Source organism: Chrysochloris asiatica, unplaced genomic scaffold, assembly GCF_000296735.1.
Source record: "Chrysochloris asiatica unplaced genomic scaffold, ChrAsi1.0 scaffold00012, whole genome shotgun sequence".
Lineage (NCBI taxonomy): Eukaryota > Metazoa > Chordata > Mammalia > Afrosoricida > Chrysochloridae > Chrysochloris > Chrysochloris asiatica.
Window position 1 is genome coordinate 24,287,352 of NW_006408530.1, and position 22,433 is coordinate 24,309,784.

The window sequence follows — 22,433 nt, forward strand, 5'->3', positions numbered from 1 at the left end:
AATAATATGTAATTATTTTGTATTAATTATTGAATGTATTTGGACTATAAAAATAAAGCCAAGGGAAGACCCATGTTTTATGAATATTATTAAATTCTTCCCAGTTGGCTCTGACTCATGGTAACAGAGTTAAATTGTATTGATTATTGTGGTCATTGTTTCAGTCAGATTTGCTGACCCTCTACTAACCATTATGTAGTTTTTCAGTGATTGGTCTTTCTTAAAGGCATGCCTAAAATAAGTGAGTTGAAATTTTGCCATCTTCATTTCTAAGGATCATTCTGGTTGTTTTTTTTCTAAGACTGATTTGCTCTTTCTTCTAGAAGTCCCAGGCATATGCAATATTCTTCACCAACACTATAATTCAATGCATCAATTCTTCTATCTTCCTTTTTCATTATTCAACTTTCACATGCAGAATGGGTGATTGAAAAGACCCTGGTGTCTGATTACTGCTATAGTAATAGCTGACAAAACATATACGCATTCTTAATTTCTATTTCCTTAATTTTTCCTCTCATACAGTTTTAAAATGGAATGGGAAGATCATTTACTTATTTATAAAATGTGGAATATAATATTTTGCATATAAGCAGGAGGAAAAAAAAATCCAGAAAACATGAATTATTAGGATGGAGTACCGGCACACTAAAAATAAATCATACCTAACATCCTACTGGGTACACTGTGGCTGTGCCTCATATAAACATTTGACTGCTAACCCCAAAGTTGGTGGTTTGAGCCCACCAGAACCTCTGCAGAAGAAAGATTTATAGTCTTGTAAACCTTATACAGAGTTTCTATGAGTCAGGACAAACCTGTGGCACACAGCATTTATCTGATTTGTTAGTACCATTTACCTGAAGAGGGGCCACTGACACCCTCTGATTAACAGAAACAGTTTTTGAAATATATTAACTTTGGTGTGTTAGGATAATGGATGCAAACTGACAAAACATTAAAATGTCAACTTGTATACAAGGTTTAAAATAAAATGTGTGGGGGGGATCTCAGTGTTTTTATGAATAATACTCAGTGTTTTTAACTGAGGCATAGGTCTATGTGGAAAAAAAGCAAGGTATAGCTTGTTTAAAACATAATCTAATGCCATTTAGACCATTCTAGAGGTTAGATTTATTTATGAGTTCTGTACAATGAGCAGATCTCACCTTGGGAGTTCTGTACAATGAGCAGATCTCACTGTGCACACATATAGACATGGTGCTTTAAGAGGAAACTTGATAAAACTGAGTATACTCATATTTGTACATCAGAAGCTTAAGGAGTCTGGAATATGTTTTCTGAAAAATTTATGTCCAGTTTGAAAACAGTCTGTTATTTATTGAAGTACTATATTGTTGTTAGCTGTCATTGAGCTGGTCCTGACTCATGACAACCCCATGTGTTACAGAATAGAACTGCTCTATAAGGTTCTCTATCCTTCAGTATTTACAGAAGCAACTCAATAATTTGCCAAGTCCTTCTTTTGTGGAGCCACTGGTTGGGTTCTAACTGTCAACCTGTAGGTCAGCAGCTGCTTTCAAATTGTTTGCATCATCCAGGCTCAGTAAGTACTGTTGAAGGAAGATTATTCAGTTTTAACTCTTTCAAAGGCTGAATTTAGATATTGGGAGGCTGATTCTGCCCAATATAAACCCATTGTTATAGAGTTGATTTTGACTTGTAGCGACCCCATATGACAGAGGAGAACTTCCTCATAGTGTTTTCAAGACTATAATGTTTATGGACACAGACTATCACATCTGTCTCCTTATATTGCTGTTGTTGTTTTTAAGTACCATCAAGTCAGTTTTGACTCATAGAGACTATGTATAGGGTTTCTAAGGAGCGATTGGTGAGCTTCAGTCACCAATCTTGCTGTTCAAGCCAACCTTGCAATCTAGCGCATTAACCCACCACGCCATACCAGGAATCCAAATAAGGTAATGACAGTAATATGCTATGAAATACGTTCCAAATCATTGTGACCCTTTATGGGGTTTCCGAGTACATTTGTAAATCCTTATAGGAGAAGAAAGACTCATCTTTCTCCCACAGAACAGCTGGTAGTTTTGAACTGTCAATCTTGAGATTAGCAGCCCATGTAGTAACCAGTATGCCACCAGAGCTCCTGTCTCCTATAGATCAACTGATCTGTTCAAACCACAGACCTTGAAATTAGCAGCTGAGCATGCTTAACCACTGTGCCTCCAGGGCTCCCTCTATGTAATATAATGGTGATGTCAAACATTAGAACTCTTTGCACTAAAATCAGCTGCCTCACTTCTAACCACTAGCATAGTGGTTACAAATCGGCCTGCGAACCTTAAGGTCAGCAGTTCGAAACTACCAGCCGCTCCACGGGAGAAAGATGAGGCTTTCTGCTCCCGTAAAGATTTCCACCCTCGGAAACCCTGTACAGGGTTGCTATGGGTTGGAACCGACTCGACGGCACTTAACAACAACAACACTTCTAACCACAAGAATGTTTCAACATTGGCTAAAAAGACCTTAAAATTAAGCAAGGGAGCAACGGTCATGCAAGATGGCAACTAGCACAGGTAAGGACAATTTTTGAAAATCTGATTTATAGCCTTAAAATAGAATGTGGAACTAAATACCCAGAAGCACTTTCCTTTGTAAGATTTGTAACAAAAATTAATGAATGGACTGAGTAGTTTTAAAGGAATGAAGTACTCAAGAGCCAAATCAGTATTAGCAAAATGGCATAATTCATATAGCATCAAAGTTGTCCTGCAAGAGCTGACAACTTATGATGAAAACTCTCTCAGCTATCTGAAGGACAATGTTACAGTGTTAATAAAAAAGGAAAATCCACAAAGTCTCTCCTCCCTCCATCCCATATGATATGATGCCAGCAGTATATGCATAAGACTTCAAGGTCAATTTGAACCACAAGGACGGTGTTCGAACTCACCAGCTGCACCTTGGAAAACCTATACTGAGTCACTAGGGGTCAGAAATGATTTGGTGGCATTTACCAACAGCAACAATGTTTTCCACAGTGTTAAATTTTCTAGGTACCTCTTATAGACTTTAAAGTATTAGAAAGGAACCTCCCGTTCAAAAGGAAGTTATCTTAACATACTATAAATGAATCTAATTTTTTTGTCAATTTGAAATATATAAATTGTGCTATTTAAAAAATACAGAAAGCTAGAGAAAGAATATATGCATTAAAATGATCTTCAGCCACTTGCCCTGTCAGTTTTTATATTTTTTACATGTAATTTCTGTCTAATGGCAAATTTGGTTAAGCAACAAATGTATCATTTTGATTTCTGAATTTCTGGCATTACCTTTACTCATTGAACAGGATTTTACTACATGTATATGTACCCAAAGAACTACAATAAAATACACATCCTCCCCCCCCCCGCATAAAAATGAGACACCAAGAAAACGAGCTTTAAAATTTTTAGATTCAATATTGTATTATTAAAAAATTGGTTAAACTAACAGGTTTAAAATATACATGCTCTCACTCAAAAACACTATACTTAGGAAGAAGGAAAGACAAATGAACCATGCCAGCGATTCATGAGATGAGTAAGTATTATATAATTAATTTTGGCTGAAATACTTAGAAACCAAATGGAGGAGAAAAATATTTTAGGTGGCTTATGTACAAACAATAAAAGTTTCTTGAATACATCAGGGAATATTTCCAGAAATACTGCAGATGGTGGCTGTGTACCGTGGAGTCGGTTCCGATTCATAGCAACTCTGTACAGGGTTTCTGAGACTGTAAATCTTTACAGGAGCAGAACGCCTCATCTTTCTCCCACGGAACAGCTGGTAGTTTTGAACTGCTGCTCTTGAGATTCGCAGTCTGATTCGTAACCACTACACTACCAGAGCACCTTATATTGCAGATAGAAGATTCAATTTTTAAGTTAGGCTTAGAAGAAATTTTTTAGCTTTATTACATGTTGTTCTTGTTAATTATTGTCAAATTGGTTCTGACTCATAGACAGAATTTCCTAGAAGTGGCTAGTGTGTCAGAACTGCTGATCTTTTTTGCAGTTCAGTGCTTATCACCACAATAGGACTTTCACAAAGGGAAAAGTTTGTGTGTATATAATATATATGCAGTTCATATATATAGGGAGTGCAGTGACTCCATGCGATAAACACTGGGCTGTGAACCACAAAGTCGGTGGTTCAAGGCTGCCAGCATCTCTGCAGGGTGAAAGTTGCGGCTGTCTGCACTCACAAAGTTTTGAAGCCTCAGAAACTTTATGCAGGGTTGCTGTTGGTGAGAACCGACAGCACTTAACAATACAATAATAACTAGGACTGCATGTATATATATATATACATGTACATATACACATATATAAGGAGCTCTGGTAGCGTAGTGGTTACGAATCGGGCTATGAACTGCAAGGTCAGCAGTTCGAAACTACCAGCTGCTCCATGGGAGAAAGATGAGGCTTTCTGTTCCCATAAAGATTTACTACAGCCTCGGAAACCCTGTACAGGGTAGCTATGAGTCAGAACCGACTCCACGGCATAAAACAACAACAACAACAACACACACACACACACGCACACACACACACATATATATATCTTTTAAAATTTTTGAAAAGCAAAGATGTCAGTTTGAGGACTAAGGTGGGTCTGACCCAAGCCATGGTATTTTCAATAACCTCATATGCATATGAAAGCTGGACAGTGAATAAGGAAGACTATAGAAGAATTGATGCATTTGAGTTATTATTGTATTGGTGGAGAATATTGAAAGTACCATGGACTGCCAAAAGAACCAATAAATAGATCTGTTTTGGAAGAAATACAGCCAGGGTGCTTCTTGGAAGCCAGTATGGCCAGACTTTATCTCTTATACCTCAGATCTGTTGTCAGGAGGCACTGGTCACTGAAGAAAAGATATCAAGTTTTGTAAAATGGAGAGTCAGAGAAAGAGAGGAAGACCTCTGGCAAGATGTATTGATGCAGTGGCAGTATCAAGGGATTCAAATGTAGTAACGATTGTGAGGTTGGCCCAGGACCATACAGTGTTTTGTTCTGTTGTGCACAGGGTCGCTATAAGTGAGTACCAACTTTATGGCACCTAACAAGAACGTGTGTGCATGTGTGTAGGGTCAGCACTGGACTGCGAATCACAAGGTCTGCAGTTCAAACCCACCAGCAGCTCCTAGGAAACCCTATGCAGTGTCACTATGAGTCAGAATTGCCTTGAAAGCACTTAACAACAACAACAACAAAAACAACACACACACACACACATATATATATATACAAATTTTCCAGATCTTTTTTTATTTATCTTTTTGGGTTATCTCAATCTATCATGCAAATTGTTATGTGCCTTCAAGTAGGTTCCAACTCACAGTAACCCTTCCAGGGTTTCCAAAGCTTTTAAAATCTTTGTTGGAACAGAAAGACTTAGTTGTCCACTATTGAGCATCTGGCAGGCTCGAACGGTAGACCTTGTGGTTTGCAGTTCAGTAGTTACGGTATGGAGCTACCGTGCTTCCATTGTAATAATATAGTATTCAAAATCTAAAATTTATAAACAATTCAATAGTCACTTTGTGACATAGCATCTTATTTAACATTCTTGCACATAAGAAGTGCTTGTTTTTGTTGTTCTTGTTGTTAAATGCCATCAAATGGGTTCCGACTCATAGTGATCCTGTGTAGGGTTTCCAAGGAGCATCTGATGAGTTTGAACCACCAATAAACCAAGCAAGAATCCTACATTGTCACACCAGGACTCCTAAGAAGTGTTTTGTGCATTAGCAATTCCAAATTGGGCAAGTAGTTTGGGTGGTGGTGGTGGTTATGTGCCGTGGAGTTGGTTCCGACTCATAGCAACCCAGTATAGGGTTTTCAATGCTATAAATCTTTACTGGAGCAGAAAGCCTCATCTTTCTCCCACAGAACAGCTGGAAGTTTCGAACTGTTGACCTTGAGTTTCACAGCCTGATTCAGAACCACTACACTACCAGAGCTCCTTAAGTAGTTTGGGTAGAAGTAGATAATTATCTACTCAGAACACCATGTTAAATCTACTATATTCTTTCATTGCTTTGTACGATTTCACAACAGAAATGCTTCTTTATTTATACCTTTGAAACCCCTGTATTTTCACATTGACTTCCTAGATGGGTCAACAGAATGAAGTGAGAATTACAGTTAAAATATGCATAACTATGTAATAATTCAAAGGGCCTGTGTATATAATATGTGATGGAATTACTTTAAATAATATTCCTAAATATGTACAAATTTCTAAACTAATTCATAGAGTAAAACTTATTTTGAGTTAAACAAGATGACAACCTAATTTCAGGGAGTTGAAAGAAGAAGAATTTAAGATTCAAAGTAAATACTTAACCTTCTGTACTGTTTTATATAGAGAAATATCCATTTATTCATAGTAAAATAAGTAAAAAGGTGTACACACATTGTGTATACCATTTAGGAAAAAATGTCAACTAATGGATTTCTCTTTCCAAAGAAGAGGGAAAAAACTATCCAGTAACCTATTTCTCATCATAATATCAGCAGAACATGATAAAAAAAATATATCTCCTCCTCAAAATTCTACAATAAAATGGAAATTGCTTACAAAAGCAAAATCTGAACCTTATGGGCTGTGAACAATTTGCACATTTGCTGTAAAATAAACATAATATATCTAACTATTCATAAGGGAGTAATGACATTTGACTACAGCAAGAATTTTATTTTGATGGAAAGGATAATTTACCATGTAAAAACAAATGTATTTCTGGAGAGGAAACAAGTTATAATGTATACATTAGAAATAAAAGAACCAATATTTTTCAGATATCACTTAAAATGTGGCAAAGAATTTTTCCTAACTATAAGATAGGAAAATCTTTATTAGCTATATTTTTCTATTTCCTATGATTATATAAAAATAAATATGAAAAATTTGAAAAAAATCTAAGAAGAAAAGTTAAGATGATATTGAATATATATAAATCTCACCCTCATGTAAGCCATATTTCTTTATTTATACTGTTTTTATTGTGAATTGAATAACAGTTTACATGGGAGAACACTGGTTTTACACTCATCATTTCATTACAATGATTACAATCCCCTCCATTAATCATCATTCAACAATATTTGCTTCTATTCCCTCTGTTGTTTCTGTTTTTTGGGGGGGTCTGTACACAAAAACACTCAGGAATATATGATAATTTAAACAACCTAATGACACATTCTGAAAACCTGTGCCTGGCTGCCAGCACACAGCCTTTCTTTTTCCGTGAGTTTAGAATCCTCTGCTGCTCTGTCTCTCCATGTCACCATCTCTGCCTACATCTCAGGTTTTGCTGCTTCTCTGGATACGGTCCCACATTCTGCTTGTGGTCTTCATCCTTGATGATTCTAGGATCCTCTGTTCCTGGAATGTAAGATTAACTACTCCCGCCTTTTTGTTATGAAACTTCTACCTTTAGAGTTGTGACAGTCACAATTAGTCATAATAACAATTACGTTGAATCATAAGAATCTCATCCCCATCTCCTTTCACCAGACCCATCTAGACAAGATGAAAACTATTCAGTGGGGATTCTACCTTCCCCCACATACTCTGAAACTGAACTCCCTTTGAAAACTTGGAAGCCAGTCACTTCATGCCTTTAATACCGCCGCCCCCCTCCCCCATTTTTGGTAGACAATGTCTAAGTTACCTGTCCCTATCTACCCTGTGTACAAAGGGGATAGCATTGATACTTGATGTGAAGACTCCTCCCCTCTCTGTTGGGATTTGAGCTATTACATCCATAAGTATAGGTCAAACTCATCAAATTGTACCAATTTATACTTGTTTCCTTTTTTTTTTTTTATCTTTCTCTAGTCGAGTTCTGATCATCAAGCCATCGAAGCTAACTCAAATGGGCACTATCTGCAAATTTGGGCATTCTTGTGCGTCTCCTCTCATTTCATATCAGCTGGACACTTCACTGTCAGCTCTAACTCACCCAGGCTACGTCCTTTTCCACGAACTCAGGAGTCCCAAGGTCTCACCATACTTCAGACCAACCAGTCCTTCCTCTTCTCTCTCTAATCTACTGGTTGACAGAAGTCTATGTAATGTGATCAAACTCAGCTCATATCTTCATTGTTGCCTTCCCCCCTCTTCCTCTCACCAGGAGACCAATGTGGTCGCCAGCAAGCTAGCATGCCTATTCGTGTGTTTCCTTTGAATTTCTGTCTCAAAGGGGGGTTGTCCCATTCCCGAGACACCCTATACAGGGTCACTATGAGTCAGAAGCAACTCAATGACACTTAACAAGTTCAGGTTCTAGGTTGGCAGTTCTTACCTTTCAGGTTTTTATATTTGTCATCCTATTGTCTCCTTGCTTGCATGGTTTCTGCTGAGAAGTCAGATGTTAGTCCTATTTGTACTCCTTTGGATGTGATAATCCATTTTTCACAAACTGCTCTTAGAATTTTTTCTTTATCTTGATTCCTGGATAGTTTGATTATGATATGCCTTGGTGACTTTCTTTTGGTGTCTCTCCTGTATGGGATGGAAATATTCTCCCTTTCTTGTTATTAGGGAAAATCTCTGCCTAAAAAAATCTTCAAATGTTATCTCTCTGCTTTTAGCTGTCTTTTGTTTTGGAAACCCAATCAGACATAGATTAATCCTATGAATAGTAGTCCACATAAATCATGGTTTTGTTATTTTATTCATTTTTTTCCTCTGCTTATTTTTCAGTCAAATTTGTTTAGGAATTTATCCTCTACTTTACTGATTTTGTTTTCTACTGATTTAATTATATGTCTGTTTCTGTTGTTGTTATGTGCCATGAAGTTGTTTCTGACCCATAGTGACCCTGTATAGTACTTCCAAGGAGCAGCTGGTGAGATTGAACTGCTGATCTTGTGGTTCAAACTGGTTTTGAAATACAGCACATTAAACCACATGCCACACACTAAGACTCCAGTTGTACGTCTATGAGTTATCTTTCTTCTCTTTTATTTTAATCTTCTGGATTTTTTGTAGTTGCTTTTATATGGTTTCAAATGATCTATTTCTTTAGTTCTTGTATTGTTTTTCTAAATTATTTTAGATTTGTCTTTGTTTTCCTTGGTTTTTGTCTGTGTTTTCCTTGATCTCTCTGTTATTATTGTTGTTAGTACCATCCAGTCAATTCTGACTCATAGCAACCCATTATATGGTTTCCGAGGAGCGACTGGTAAGTTCAAACTGCTGACCTTTTGGTTCAAAGTGACCTTGTAGTCCTTCACTTATCATATAGCACCACACCAGAAGTCCAAAGAAAGTATGTTGTTGTTTTTGGTAAGTGCCATTGAATCAGTTCCACCTCATAACAACCCTGTAAAAAAGTTTTCAAACCTTGCAGTTTAGTGCCTCTCCTACAATGCCACACCAGGAATCCTTTGAGGACTTTATAAATAAGTCTTAAATTCTTTACCTTTACCACATTTTGTTCAGGAAGGTTTTCTAGCCCTTCATTTTGGTCACTTGCTAAAGCCTATTTTATTCATTTGTTAGAACCAACTTGTCCTATTTCTGTATGTTATTTTTTACTATCCATTGCCTCTGTGTCAGTAAGGTATCATTTAATTGAAGGATTGAGTTTATTTTTATATGACATGTCCTTATTTTCTAGTTTGCTTTGTTTTGCTACGCCCAAATATGCAGAGTTGGTGTACTACACTACTCAGTCATCTACCAGTGCAGGAGCTCTCTCCACGTGCCTCCTGGTTGGTTGTGTGGTGATGATAGTGTTAGCATAGACCTATGTTCACTGGTTGTGTAGGATGGCTGAGGGCAGGTTGGGTAAACATTGACCATCATCTGAACCTGGATGGCTGATATAGTTAATTCACTTTGTACCTCTGCTCATTCATTGTGTTCATTCAATTTCTCCTTATGGGTCAGTGTTCAATTTAGTAATTTAAATTTCCATTTGATATTCAGGGTTCCAAAATTGCCATCTGAATCTGTTTCACTTGTTTTTTTATGTTGTTTTTTTTTTTTTTTAAGGATTTGCTGTAATATGAAACCACTGTGTATTTGACTAAGTTGCCATATTGAGTGTTCTCCATTAGGAGTATTTGGGATATCAAGCTGTAGCTTTGCATGATTTGCTAGTGGGTTCTAGAAGTTAAAAACAAAAGCACTCATGCATAATTGCTGAGGATTATTAGGTAAATGTTGATATAAATGTTAACGATAAATGTGCTAAGAACCCAAAAGGATTCATTCATTGTACAAGGGCTGTATGAAAAGGCATTTATGTTTTAAACAATTTCAAGGGAAGTTAATGCTGATTTTTTTGTCAATTCCTGTGAAGTGGGTTCCAACTCATAGAAACATTGTATAGCGTTTCCAAGGATCAGCTGATGGGTTTGAACGGCTAACATTGCACATTGCAGTGTGGTGCTTATTCTATTGTGCTACACTAGGAATACAAGTTTATGTTGATGCTCCTCAAATAATAAAAGTTCTTCAGACTTAAAATGAATCTTACCCCTAATTTTCATTGATTATTTAATAATATGTACATAGGACATATGAAGTTATTGAAAATACCATGGCTTGGGTCAGGTGCAACTTAGTCCTCAAGCTGACTTCTTTGCTCTTCAACACTTTAAAAAAATAACGTGTAGCAGATTTGCCTAATGCAACACATAGCTGGATGGTGAATAAGGAAGACCATAGAAGAACTGATGCTTTTGAGTTATGGTATTGAAGGAGAATATTGAAAATGCCATGGGCTGCCAAAAGAACCAATAGATCCATTTTGGAAGAAGTGCAGAAAGAGTGTTCCTTGGAGGCCAAGATGACCAAACTTCATCTCTCATACTTCAGACATATTGTCAGGTGGGACCAGTCATTGGAGAAGAATATCATGTTTGGTAAGGCGGAGGGTCAGAGAAAAAGAGGAAGACCCCCAATGAGATGGATTGGCCAAGTGGCAGCATTGATGGACTCAAGCGTGGCAGCAGTAGTGAGGTTGGCCAAGGATCGGGCAGTGTTTCGTTCTGCTGTGCAAAGTGTCACAAAGTGTGCAAAGTGAGTTGGTACCGACTGGATGTTACCTAACAACAACAACAAACATAGGGAATTTTTCTTACACTACATATAAAAATCTGTCATTACTTTGACCCTCAAATAAGGATCCAGATAACGAAGTATTTACTATGGATGAATTTGTTGTTGTTAGGTGCCATCAAGTCAGTACCAACTCCTAGCAACCCTATGTACAATGGAACGAAACACTGCCTAGTCCTGGGTCAACCTCACAATTGTTGCCATGCTTCAGCCCATTGATGCTGCCACTTTGCCTAGCCATCTCACTGGAGGACTCCTCTTTTTCTCTTACCTTCCACCTTACCAAACATGATATCCTTCTCCAGCAATTTGTCTCTCCTGACAATATATACAAAGCATGCAAGACAAAGTTTGGCCATTCTGGCTCCAAGGAGCACTCTGGCTGCACTTCTTACAGCACAGATCTGTTTGCTCTTTTGGCAGCCCATGGTACTTTCGATATTCTCCTCCAACACCATAACTCAAAGCGTCAATTCTTCTATGGTCTTCTTGATTCACTGTCCAGCTTTTGCATGCATATGAGGGTTATTGAAAATACTATAACTTGGGTCAGACACAGTCCTAAAACTGACATTTTTGCTCTTCAATGATTTAAAAAGGTCTTGTGCACCAGATTTGACTAATACAATACGTCGTTTGATTTCTTGATCACTGCTTCCATGAGTACTGATAGTTGATCCAAGAAGAATGAAGTCCTTGACAACTTCAATCTTTTCTCTGTTGATAAGAATGTTGTTTATTGGTCCAGTGGTGAGGATTTTTGTTTTCTTTACATTGAGATGTAATCCATACCAAAGGCTGTGTTCTTTGTTCTTCATCAGTAAGTATTTTAAGTCCTCTTCACTTTCAGCAAGCAAGGTTGTGTCATCTGTATATTGCAGGTTGTTAATGAGTCTTCCTACAATTCTGATGCCAAGTTTTTCTTCATATAACCCGATTATTTGCTCAGCATACAGGTTGAATTAGTTTGGTGAAAGAATACAACCATGTAGCACACCTTTCTTAATTTTAAACCATTCAGTGTTCCCATGTTTTGTTTGAACAATTGCTTCTTGGTCCATGTACAGATTCCTCATGAGCACAATTAAGTGTTGCAGAATACTCATACTTTTCAATGTTGCCCATAGCTTGTCATGATCCATATAATTGAAAGCCTTTGCATAGGCAATAAAGCACAGGTAAACAGTTTTCTGGTCTTCTCTGTTTTCAGCCATGATCCACTGGATATCAGCAATGATATCCCTCTTTCCACAGCTCCTTCTGAATCTAACTTGAAACTCTGGAAGTTTTCTATCAATATATGTTTGCAGCCATTTCTGTATTACCTTTAGTAAAAATTTGCTTGCTGTTGTCTGATGATCTTCACATTCCATTGGGTCAACTCTCTTTCGAATGGGCACAAATACAGATTTCTTCCAATCAGTTTGCCTTATAGTTGTCTTCCAAATTTCTTGGCATAGATGAGTGAGTGCCTCCATTACTACCTCACTTTCTTAAAAGATTTCAATTTTCATTCCATCAGTTCCTGGTGCCTTGTTCTCTGACATTTCCTTCAATGCACCTTGGACTTCCTCCTTCAATATCATTGGCTCTTGGTCATATGCTACCTCTTGAAATGGTTGAATATCAACCATTTCCTTTTGGTACAGTGATTCTGTGTATTCTTTCCATTTTTTTTTATTTTTATGCTGTCTGCATCATTCATTAATTTGCCCAGAGAACCCTTCAAAAACAAAAGTCAAGACTTGAATTTTTTCTTCCGTTCCCCCAGCTTGAGAAATGCTGAGTGTGTTCTTCACTTTTGGTTTTCTGATTCCAGACTTTTGCACATTTTTGTAAATTTTGACTTTGTCTTCTTGAGCTAGCCTTTGAAATTTTCTGTTCAGCTCTTGTACCTCCTCATTTTTTCCATTTGCTTTAGCATATCAATGCTGGAGAGCAAGTTTCAGTGTCTCATCTGACATACTATGGATAGCTCTTGAATAATAGTTCTTATTAACACATTGGAGTTCTTTCTGAACCCACTACCTATTGAGTATTCACAAATTATTTTATTTAAAAGGAACTACTTACTCGATGGTACCTAACAACAACAAATAGTATAAGCATTGGATTGCAAACAGAACAGCCAATGGTTTAAGTGCACCAGCGACTCCTTGGAAAACCTATAGAGTCACAGTGAGTTAGAACCAACTCAGCAACACTTAAAAACTATAAAATAGTTATGGTGAAGGTTAATATGTCCATGATCATCTGATTTTATTCAAGGTTATTTTCTCCAATTGCAATTTTTATAAATCCCTTGGCAAGAATTGAAAATAGAACTGAAAAGTAGTAATCAATCATGGTTTACAGTTTTCAGAAAATTAAAGACATATATGGTATGTTGTTGCATTCACATGCCAGTTAGTAAATATCATGTACATTGTTACTATAGGATCAGCACTGGATTGTGAACCACAAGGTCAAATCCACCAGCTGCTTCTTGGAAACCCTATACAGGGTCACTGTGAGTTGGAACTGACTGGATGACACTTAAAAGAACAACAACATCATCATCATTGGGCCATATTGAATGTGATAGTGATTCTGAAGAAAAAAATTGATGAATGATTCTAATTTATTTATTTATAGAAAATGTATTATTATTTTACTTCCTTATAACACCAAAATTTATATGGAATCAGACCCATGAAATAAATAGTTATGAATTGAGCCTTGTTGTTAGGTGCTGTCAAGTCTGTTTTAATGCATAGTAACCACATGCACCAGAGGAAAGTTTCCCCATAGAGTTTTCTAGGCTTTAATCTTCACAAGAGTAGATTGCCTCTCTCCTACAGAGAGACTGCATGGGATCAAATGACCAACATTCGATTAGCAGTCAGGTGCTTAATTATTGCTTCACTAGGGAGTCTTAATTAAATTTTACTAGTCCTGGCGTGGCGTTACGGGATGAAGGACGGGACCAAAAAGTCGGTTTAAACCACAAGGTCAGCGGTCAAAACTCACAGCCGATCTTTGGAAACCTTATACAGGGTTGCTATGAGTCAGAACTTTAATAACAACAACAACAAAATGTGTCAAAAGCACCAATTATTTGTCAGTTTGTTGTATTGTAGTGGTTTATGTGTTGCTGTGATGCTGGACTGTTATGCCACAGGTATTTTAAATGCCATCAGGGTCGCAGGTAGTAGATAGGTTTTAGCTGAATTTACAGACTAATATAGACTATAACAAGAAAAGTGGACTTTCTGAATGTTTAAGAACTGAAAACCTTATGAGTAGCAGTGGAATGAACATTGTCAGATATAGTACCAGAGAATGAAAGTACTACAAATTGTATCAGAATATTGATCGATATTGTGCCAGAAGATACGCCCCTCAGGTTGGAAGGCACTCAAAATACGACTGGGAAAGAGCTGTATTGGAAAGTAATGAAGAGAATGGGCTAAAATGACTAAAGTTTTCAGACCTCAATTTACAGATGAATCACAACTCAAAATGAAAAGAAATAACTTCAAACATGCATTAAAAATCAGAACAGGGGATGAATGAAACATGACTCTAGGAAATTTGGAACCTGTCAAAAAATGAAATGGAATGCATAAAGATAAATATCCTAGGCATTAGTGAGCTGAAATATAGTGGTATGGACATTTTTAATCTGACAATCATATGATTTAGTATGGTGGGAATGATAGATCAGGAGGGCTGGTGTCATATTCAGCATCAAAAAGAACATTTTAATATATATTTTGTAGTAAAATGCTATCTGTGATAGGATAATATCTATATGACCACAAGAAAGACCAGTTAGCATGACTATTATTCAAATGTACACACCAACCAACAACTAAAGCTAGTTATGATTAAATTTAAGAATTCTATCAACTTTTCAGTATGAAATTGATCAAACATGCCATCAACATGTATTGATAATTACTGGTGATTGGAATGAGAAGGTTGAAAACAAAGAGGAAGGATCAGTGATTGAAAAATATGATCTTGATGATAAAAAATTATTCTGGAGATCTCGCGGTAGAATTTTGTAAGAATTTCTTACTGTAAGTACCTTTTATAAACAAAATGAAAGGTGAATATACATGTAACCTCACCAAATGGAATATAGAGGAAGCAAATTGAGTACATCTGTGGGAAAAGCCATTGGAAAAGTTCAATGTCATCAGCAAAAACAAGGTTAGTGAGAGACTGTGGAACAACCAATTGTTAATATGGAAATTCAGGCTGAAGCTGAAGAAAAGTAAAGTAACTCCATGATAGCCAAAATATGATCCTTAAGAAACTCATTTCTAAAATATATAGGAAACTACAGCACCTCTACAAGAAAAAGACAAATATCTCAATTTAAAAAATAGGCATAGGGCATGAACAGACACTTCACCAAGGAGGAGATCCAGGAAACCAACAAACATATGAAGAAATGTTCATGATCACTAGCCATTAGAGAAATGCAAATCAAAACAACGAGATACCATTTCACACCAGCAATAACAGCAAAGATCAAAAAAGTAGAGGACAGTAAATGCTGGCAGGGATGTGGCGAGACTGGGATGCTCCTGCATTCCTGGTGGGAGATCAAAATGTTCCAATCACTCTGGAAAGCATTATGACACTTCCTCAGAAGGTTGGAAATAGAAATACCTTATAATCCATCAATTCCTCTACTTGGTATTTACCCACAAGAAATATAAGCCATAACATGAGTAGATATATGCACTCCAATGTTCATAGCAACACTATTTACAATAGCAAAAAGATGGAGACAGCCTAAGTGCCCATCAACAGAAGAATGGCTAAATAAGCTGTGGTACATACACATGATGGAATAGTATGCTACCTTGAAGAATAATAAGGAAGCTACCAGCCACCACATAACATGGATAAACCCTAAGGACATTATGTTGAGTGAAATTAGTCAGAAGAAGAAATACTGCATAGAACCACTACTGTAAAAGACTAAGAAAAAGAACCCATACTAAAGGGGGGAAATTCTTTGCTGGTTACTGGGATGTTGGGCCGGGGTGAAGGGAGGGAGAGGAAGGTAGAGCACGGGGAAGGGAATAAACACAGGATAGTTTGGGTGCTAGAGAGAGGGATAATACACAAGATGGGGGAGGGGAATGGAAGAACAAGTTGTATGGGAAAACAATTAGGAAGGTTTGCATGGGCTAAGCAGGACAGAGGTAAATAATGATGTATACACAACTTTGGAACAACAGGGCATTTGGATACAGGGATTGAGACATGGTTGGAATGAGCAAGAATAGGGAAATAATATTAAGATGCTTGACTGTATTTTGAATCTTGGTTTCCCTGTCATACCATTATAAAATAGACACTTGAAGGGGAGAAAAAGGAATAGCCAGAAATACCACCATAGGAAGCTTGTAAGTCCGTCTTCTGCCTAAAACTGATTGGAATACGTAAAATGGGGCTACAACGTGCCCAGTGAAGGAGGCTTCCTTTGGAGCCTCTGCATTATGTAAGACCATGGGTAGAATCCTGAATCCATATAGAATCCAGAATCTTCTGAGGTGGGAAATTTCCACTAGAAAGGACAAGCAGACCAGCCTGGAGTGGCTAAAAGAACAGAAGCTACTTCTTGAAAGAAAGACTCACAGGAAAAATAAAAAAAATATAGGCAGTCCGACTGATTACTGCAAGAGCAAGTTTCTTGCTCAGGAGATATCAAGGCACGTTGTTGGATCCCCTCATGGCAAACTCCCTTCCAAGATAAAACTCAATGGGAATACATGAGCAGACATGCACTCTGATTGGTGACCACGTTTGTCACCGATAAGGGGAAGTGAGGGAAAAATAGCAATGAAGCTGTGGCATTCAATAGACTCCAGTGAACTTGGGTGGAGACCTGGTTGGCCAACAGTGTGGCAAGAACTGGGGACTCCTGAGCCCAAAGTCAGTAACAGAGCCACAGAGGACTAGAATGGAGAGTGAAGCATCAGTTGATAAGAAGAGAGGACATATGCATAAGAACACCCACATTTGCAGATAATACCCACTTGACCTAGCTTCAATGGCTGGATGATTAGAGAACAACTAGAAGAAGAAAGAAGAGGAATAAAAGAGTAATTTTGTACAATTTGATGAACTTGACTGACACCTGTAGATGCAGTAGCCCAAAAGAAGGAACAAATCTTTACAGCGAGGATCATTCCCACCCCTTCCATACACAGAGTAGACAGGGATGGGCAACTTGGACATTGGCTACCCAAAATGGGGGGGCAACAAAGGCAAGAAGTGATTGGCCTACAAGCTTTCAAGAGGGAGCCTAGATCCAGAGGGTGTGGAGGAAGGTAGAATCTCCACTGAGTAGTATCTAATCTGTCTGGGCAGGGTTGATGAAAGGAGATGGGGATAAGTCTCTTGTGGTACAATAGTCAATCATTTTTATCAGGACTGACTGTGAGGGTTAGAAATGTAAAGGTAGATGTTTTGTAGCAAAAGGAGGGGAGTGATTGACTTTGCAGTCCAGGAGTGGAGGTCCCTGGAACCATCAAGAGAGAAGAGTGGAGTGCAGGACCCTAACCAGAGAAACAGTGACGCCAGTGATGGAGGCAGAGACGATGACGTGGAGAGAGGGAGCAGCTGGGAACTTTAGACCCAGAGAGGGAAAGGGCCTGTGTGGTGACAAATGGGGGGGTGGGGGTAGCAGGCTTGCAGGGTATACCCTTTGGTTGGATGATGATGCATGGTGGGGATTGTAACCATGGCAATGAAATTATATACAATAGGATGAATGTAAAGCTAATGTTCACCCATGTAAATTATCACATAATTCACAATAAAACATTAAAAAAAAAAAACTTGTCTTAACAACAACAACCTGATCCTTAACATATCCTGCATGGACTCAGATGACATCTTAAGAACACATTTGATGCATTGGATATTAATGACCAGAAATCAGAAGAACTGTGGGATGACATCAAGAACATCATATACGGAAAATACAAAAGATCATTAAAAAGATAGGAAAGATAAAAAGGCTAAAATGGCTGTGAAAAGAGACTCTGAACCTTGCTTTCCAGTGTAAAGATGTTAAAGCAAATGGAAGAAATTAGGAAGTAAAAGTGATGAACAGAAATTTTAATGAACAGCTCAACATGACAAAGTCAAACATTATAATGTAATGTGCAAAGACTTGGAGTTACAAAACCAAAAGGGAAGAACATACTCAGCATTTCTCAAGATGAAAGAAATGAAGAAAACATTCATGTCTTGACATAGAATATTGAAGTGTTCTATGGGCAAAATATTGAATCATTCAGAAAGCATCAAAAGAAGATGGATAGTATATACAGAGTCACTGTACCAAAAAGAGATGGTTGATATTCAGCCATTTCCAGAGGTGGCATATGATAAAGAATTGATGGTACTGAAGGAAGAAGCCCAAGCTGAGCTGAAGGCATTACAAAAACCAAGACTCCAGGAATTGATGGAATACAAATGGAAATATTTCGACAAACTGATGTAGCACTACAAGTACTCATTCATGTACGTCAAGAAATTTGGAAGACAGCTGTCTGGCAAACTGATTGTAAGAAATCCATGTTTGTATTCATTCCAAAAGAGGTGACCCAACAGAAGGTGAAAATCATCAAACAATACTGTAATATCACATGCAAGTAAAATTTTGCTGAAGGTAATACAAAAATGACTGCTACAGCACATTGACAGGGAACAGCCAGAAATTCAAGAAAGATTCAGACAAGAACTTGCAACAAGGGATATCTTTGCTTATGTCAGATGAATCTAGACTGAAAGTACAGGATACCAGAAATATGTGTACATTTACTTATGCTTTACTGATTATGCAAAGGCTTTTGACAGTGTAGATCATGACAAGCTTTGGATAAAATGTGATGAATAGGTGTTCCAGTTACATACGAAATTGTGTTCATGAGTTACATATACATAGACCAAGAGGCTGTCATTTGAACAGACCTATGGGATACTGAATGGTTTAAAATTAGAAAAGGTGTGCACAGGTTTGTATTCTTCCATCATATTTATTCTATCTGCATGCTGAGCAAATAATCCGAGAAGCTGCATTCTATTAAGAAGAATATGGCATCAGTATTGGAGGAAGACTCATTAACATCCTGTGGTACGCAGATGATTTACTTTGATTGCGGGAAGCAAAGAGGACTTTAAATACTTATTGATGAAGGTTAAAGGTGGATTGAACCTCAGTGTAAAAAAAAAGAAAAATCCTCACAACTGGACTAATAAAAATAAATTTAAATTTAAAAAAACATCATGATGAATTGAGAAATGATTGAAGTTGTCAAAGACAAAATTAACTTGTATTCACAAACAACACCTATGAATGCAGCAGTAAAGAAATCAACAGACATGTTATATTAGGGAAATTTGTTTGAAAAGACCTCTGTAAAGTATGCAATTGCAAAGACATTAGTTTGACAACTATGATGAGTCTGACTCAAGCCAAGGTATTTTCAATAGCCTCATACACATATGACAGTTTGACAATAAATAAAGAAGATCACAGAGTCCAGGTTAATGCACTGGAATTGCAAGTTTGGTTTGTATTGCAAGGTCAGTAGTTCAAGCCCACCAGTTGCTCCTTTGAAACCCTATACAGGGTCACTATGGGCCAGAACCAACTCAATGGCACTTAGCAACAACAGTGACAAAAAAAAGTCTACACAATAATTAATGCATTTGTTTTATGGTTTTGGAGAGAATATTATAAATACCTTGGACTGCCAATAGAAAAAACAATTCTGTGTTGGAAGAAGTATAACTAGAATGTTTATTAGAAGTTAGGATGGCAAAATTTTGTCTCTCATACTTTGGACATGTTATCAGAAGGGACCAGGCCCTGGAGAAGATATCATGCATGGTAAAATGTTGTTGTTAAGTACCGTGGAGTCGGTTCTGACTCATCATGACCCTGCACAGGGTTTCCGAGGCTGTAAATCTTTATGGGAGCAGAACACCTCATCGTTCTCCCATGAAACAGCTGGTAGTTTTGAACTGCCAACCTTGAGGTGAGCAGTCCGATTCGTAACCATTATGCTAGGGTTAGTAAAAAAGAGAAAGAATCTCAACAAAATGGATTGACATAGTGACAGCAACAAGTTGCTCAGTGTTAATGACAATTGTGAGGATGGTGCAGGACCGGGAAGTATTTCATTCTGTTGTCCTTAGGGTCACTATGAGATGGAACCAACTCAATGGCACCCAACAAACTAACATGTCAAAAAGATTTCAGTGAATCAAGAATCCCACTCTCTAAGTTTCTAGTTTTCTCACCAGTAAAGAGGATAATATGTACAATATGGGAGACATAATGAGTTACATGTTGAGCTGTTAATGGTAGTGTCAACAGTTCAAATCCACCAGCCACTCCTTGGTATAAAAATGAGGCTTTGTGCTTACAGAGAGATTTATAGCCTCTGAAATCCTATACGATGTCCTTATGAGTCAGAATAGTCTTGAAGGCACTTAACAACAAATTAAGTAACATGAAAATGTTTGAAACCTTTAATGCTGTAGGTAAGGAATCATCATTTCCTTTGATAAAATCTTCTTAAAAGGTAATATAAAGCAAAAAAGTCAAAATAAGTTGAAGGTTCGGTTCTGCTTTCTGCTTTGTCATTCAGTAGTCATATGACTTTGAAATCAATTAACCTTTGCTGTTAACTTGCTGTCAAACTCAGAAGAGCAAGCAAAACTATCTGAGAGAGTGTTGGTATTTTGATTGTTTAAAACATTTTTTAAATATGAAAGTTGTTATATAATTACCAGCAATTCTTATTGTAGATTAAATGCTGAGGAACAGAGAGGTCTGACGCTATATAGTCCTAATTTTTTGTTTTTGCTTTTTTGCTTGAGTCATGCTAAATGGTTATCCAATAGTAGAAGTCAATGACAATGGTATGGATTAATTACTCTCAATTTTCTTTCCTCAGTGCAAGTGCTGGCCTGGATTTCAACTGAAGGATGATGGTAAAACATGTGTAGACATTGATGAATGCTCTCTAGGCTTTCCCTGTAGCCAACAATGTATCAATACATATGGAACCTACAAGTGCCTCTGTACAGATGGGTATGGAATACAACCTAATAACCCAAATGGCTGCAAATCACTTTCAGGTATCAAATTGAACTTGCTCACCAATCTACCTCAGTTGCACAAATAAACCATGAATTTTATAACCATTCTTATTAAATTCACTCCTTATTAATGTTCATGGGATGTCAAAGTGCTTCTTTATTTATCATATATGGGAATCTGCCTGACTCAGATTTTGTATGTAGTAAACACACTGTGTTGTTTGTAATAATATTGCATTATGGTCTTGTGAATTATCAAGTGTTACTGGATTTTACTGGGTTTTGAGAGTACTCACAAACAAAAAGAACTATCTGGCATTGCTTCCTATTGAATAACAGATTCCTGGGAATACAGTTGGGCAAGATTATTCTGAAATGTATTGTGACAAGTGGTAATATCTTTTCCTCTCCCTTAGTACCACTCAAGCATGTCTAGGAAAGCAACAGGTAACAATAATAGTAATAAGATAATAACTGTTATGGAATTGATTCTCATTCACATCAACTCTATGTATTTGAGAATCAAATTGCTCCATGGAATTTTTAAAGGCAGATTTTTTAGTAGTACTTCAGATTTTCTTCTGAAGTACCTTTGGATGGACTCAAACCTTTACCTTGTAGATTTGTAGCCTAGCAAACTGATAGTTTGCAACACCCAGGGATTCTAATAATAATTTTATAGGCACACATCACTTAATGTCCATGATATGATCTGTGAAATAAGATGTGTGATCTGGACATTATGTTTAAACCATTGTCTATACAGGCAGTACCAGAAAATCCATCATTAAATCCCTTTGAAGTCTATTATATTTAAACCTTATGAGAGTGATGGACAAAGCCTAAGACCTGTATCCACTGGTACAAGAAGCTGGCCTTGCTAAGTGTATGGTTGGACCAGGCAGCCAGATCTGGACTTAGCACACATCTGATGCAGGACAGGGGGGAAGAGGCATATTGGGGTGTGGAGAGGTGGCTGCAAGGACCGGGTGGGAAGCAGGATGCCTGTACCAGTAGCACATCTGGTCTTGGCAGCCCTGGCTGTAGCTATCCTTTGGGTGTAGCAATTTCCTAATCATGTTCACCAGCCACTGCCATCACTAGGAGTTCAGGGCCTGGCTGGTGCCATCTGTACCCTCAGAGGAGCCACGGTAGGCACTGTTTTGCCCTGGGATGAAAGACAGCTGTT

The 22,433-nt window shown here is 37.5% G+C and overlaps 1 protein-coding gene across 1 annotated transcript in view; it reads left to right on the forward strand.

Annotated features, from left to right (window-relative positions):
- LRP1B (low density lipoprotein receptor-related protein 1B) overlaps positions 1-22,433 on the forward strand; it is a 2,342,762-nt gene that overhangs the window by 1,940,208 nt on the left and 380,121 nt on the right. Inside the window, exon 56 of the mRNA XM_006834597.1 lies at positions 21,100-21,283. Coding sequence (XP_006834660.1) covers positions 21,100-21,283 — 184 coding nt within the window. The remainder of the gene's footprint in view (positions 1-21,099; positions 21,284-22,433) is intronic.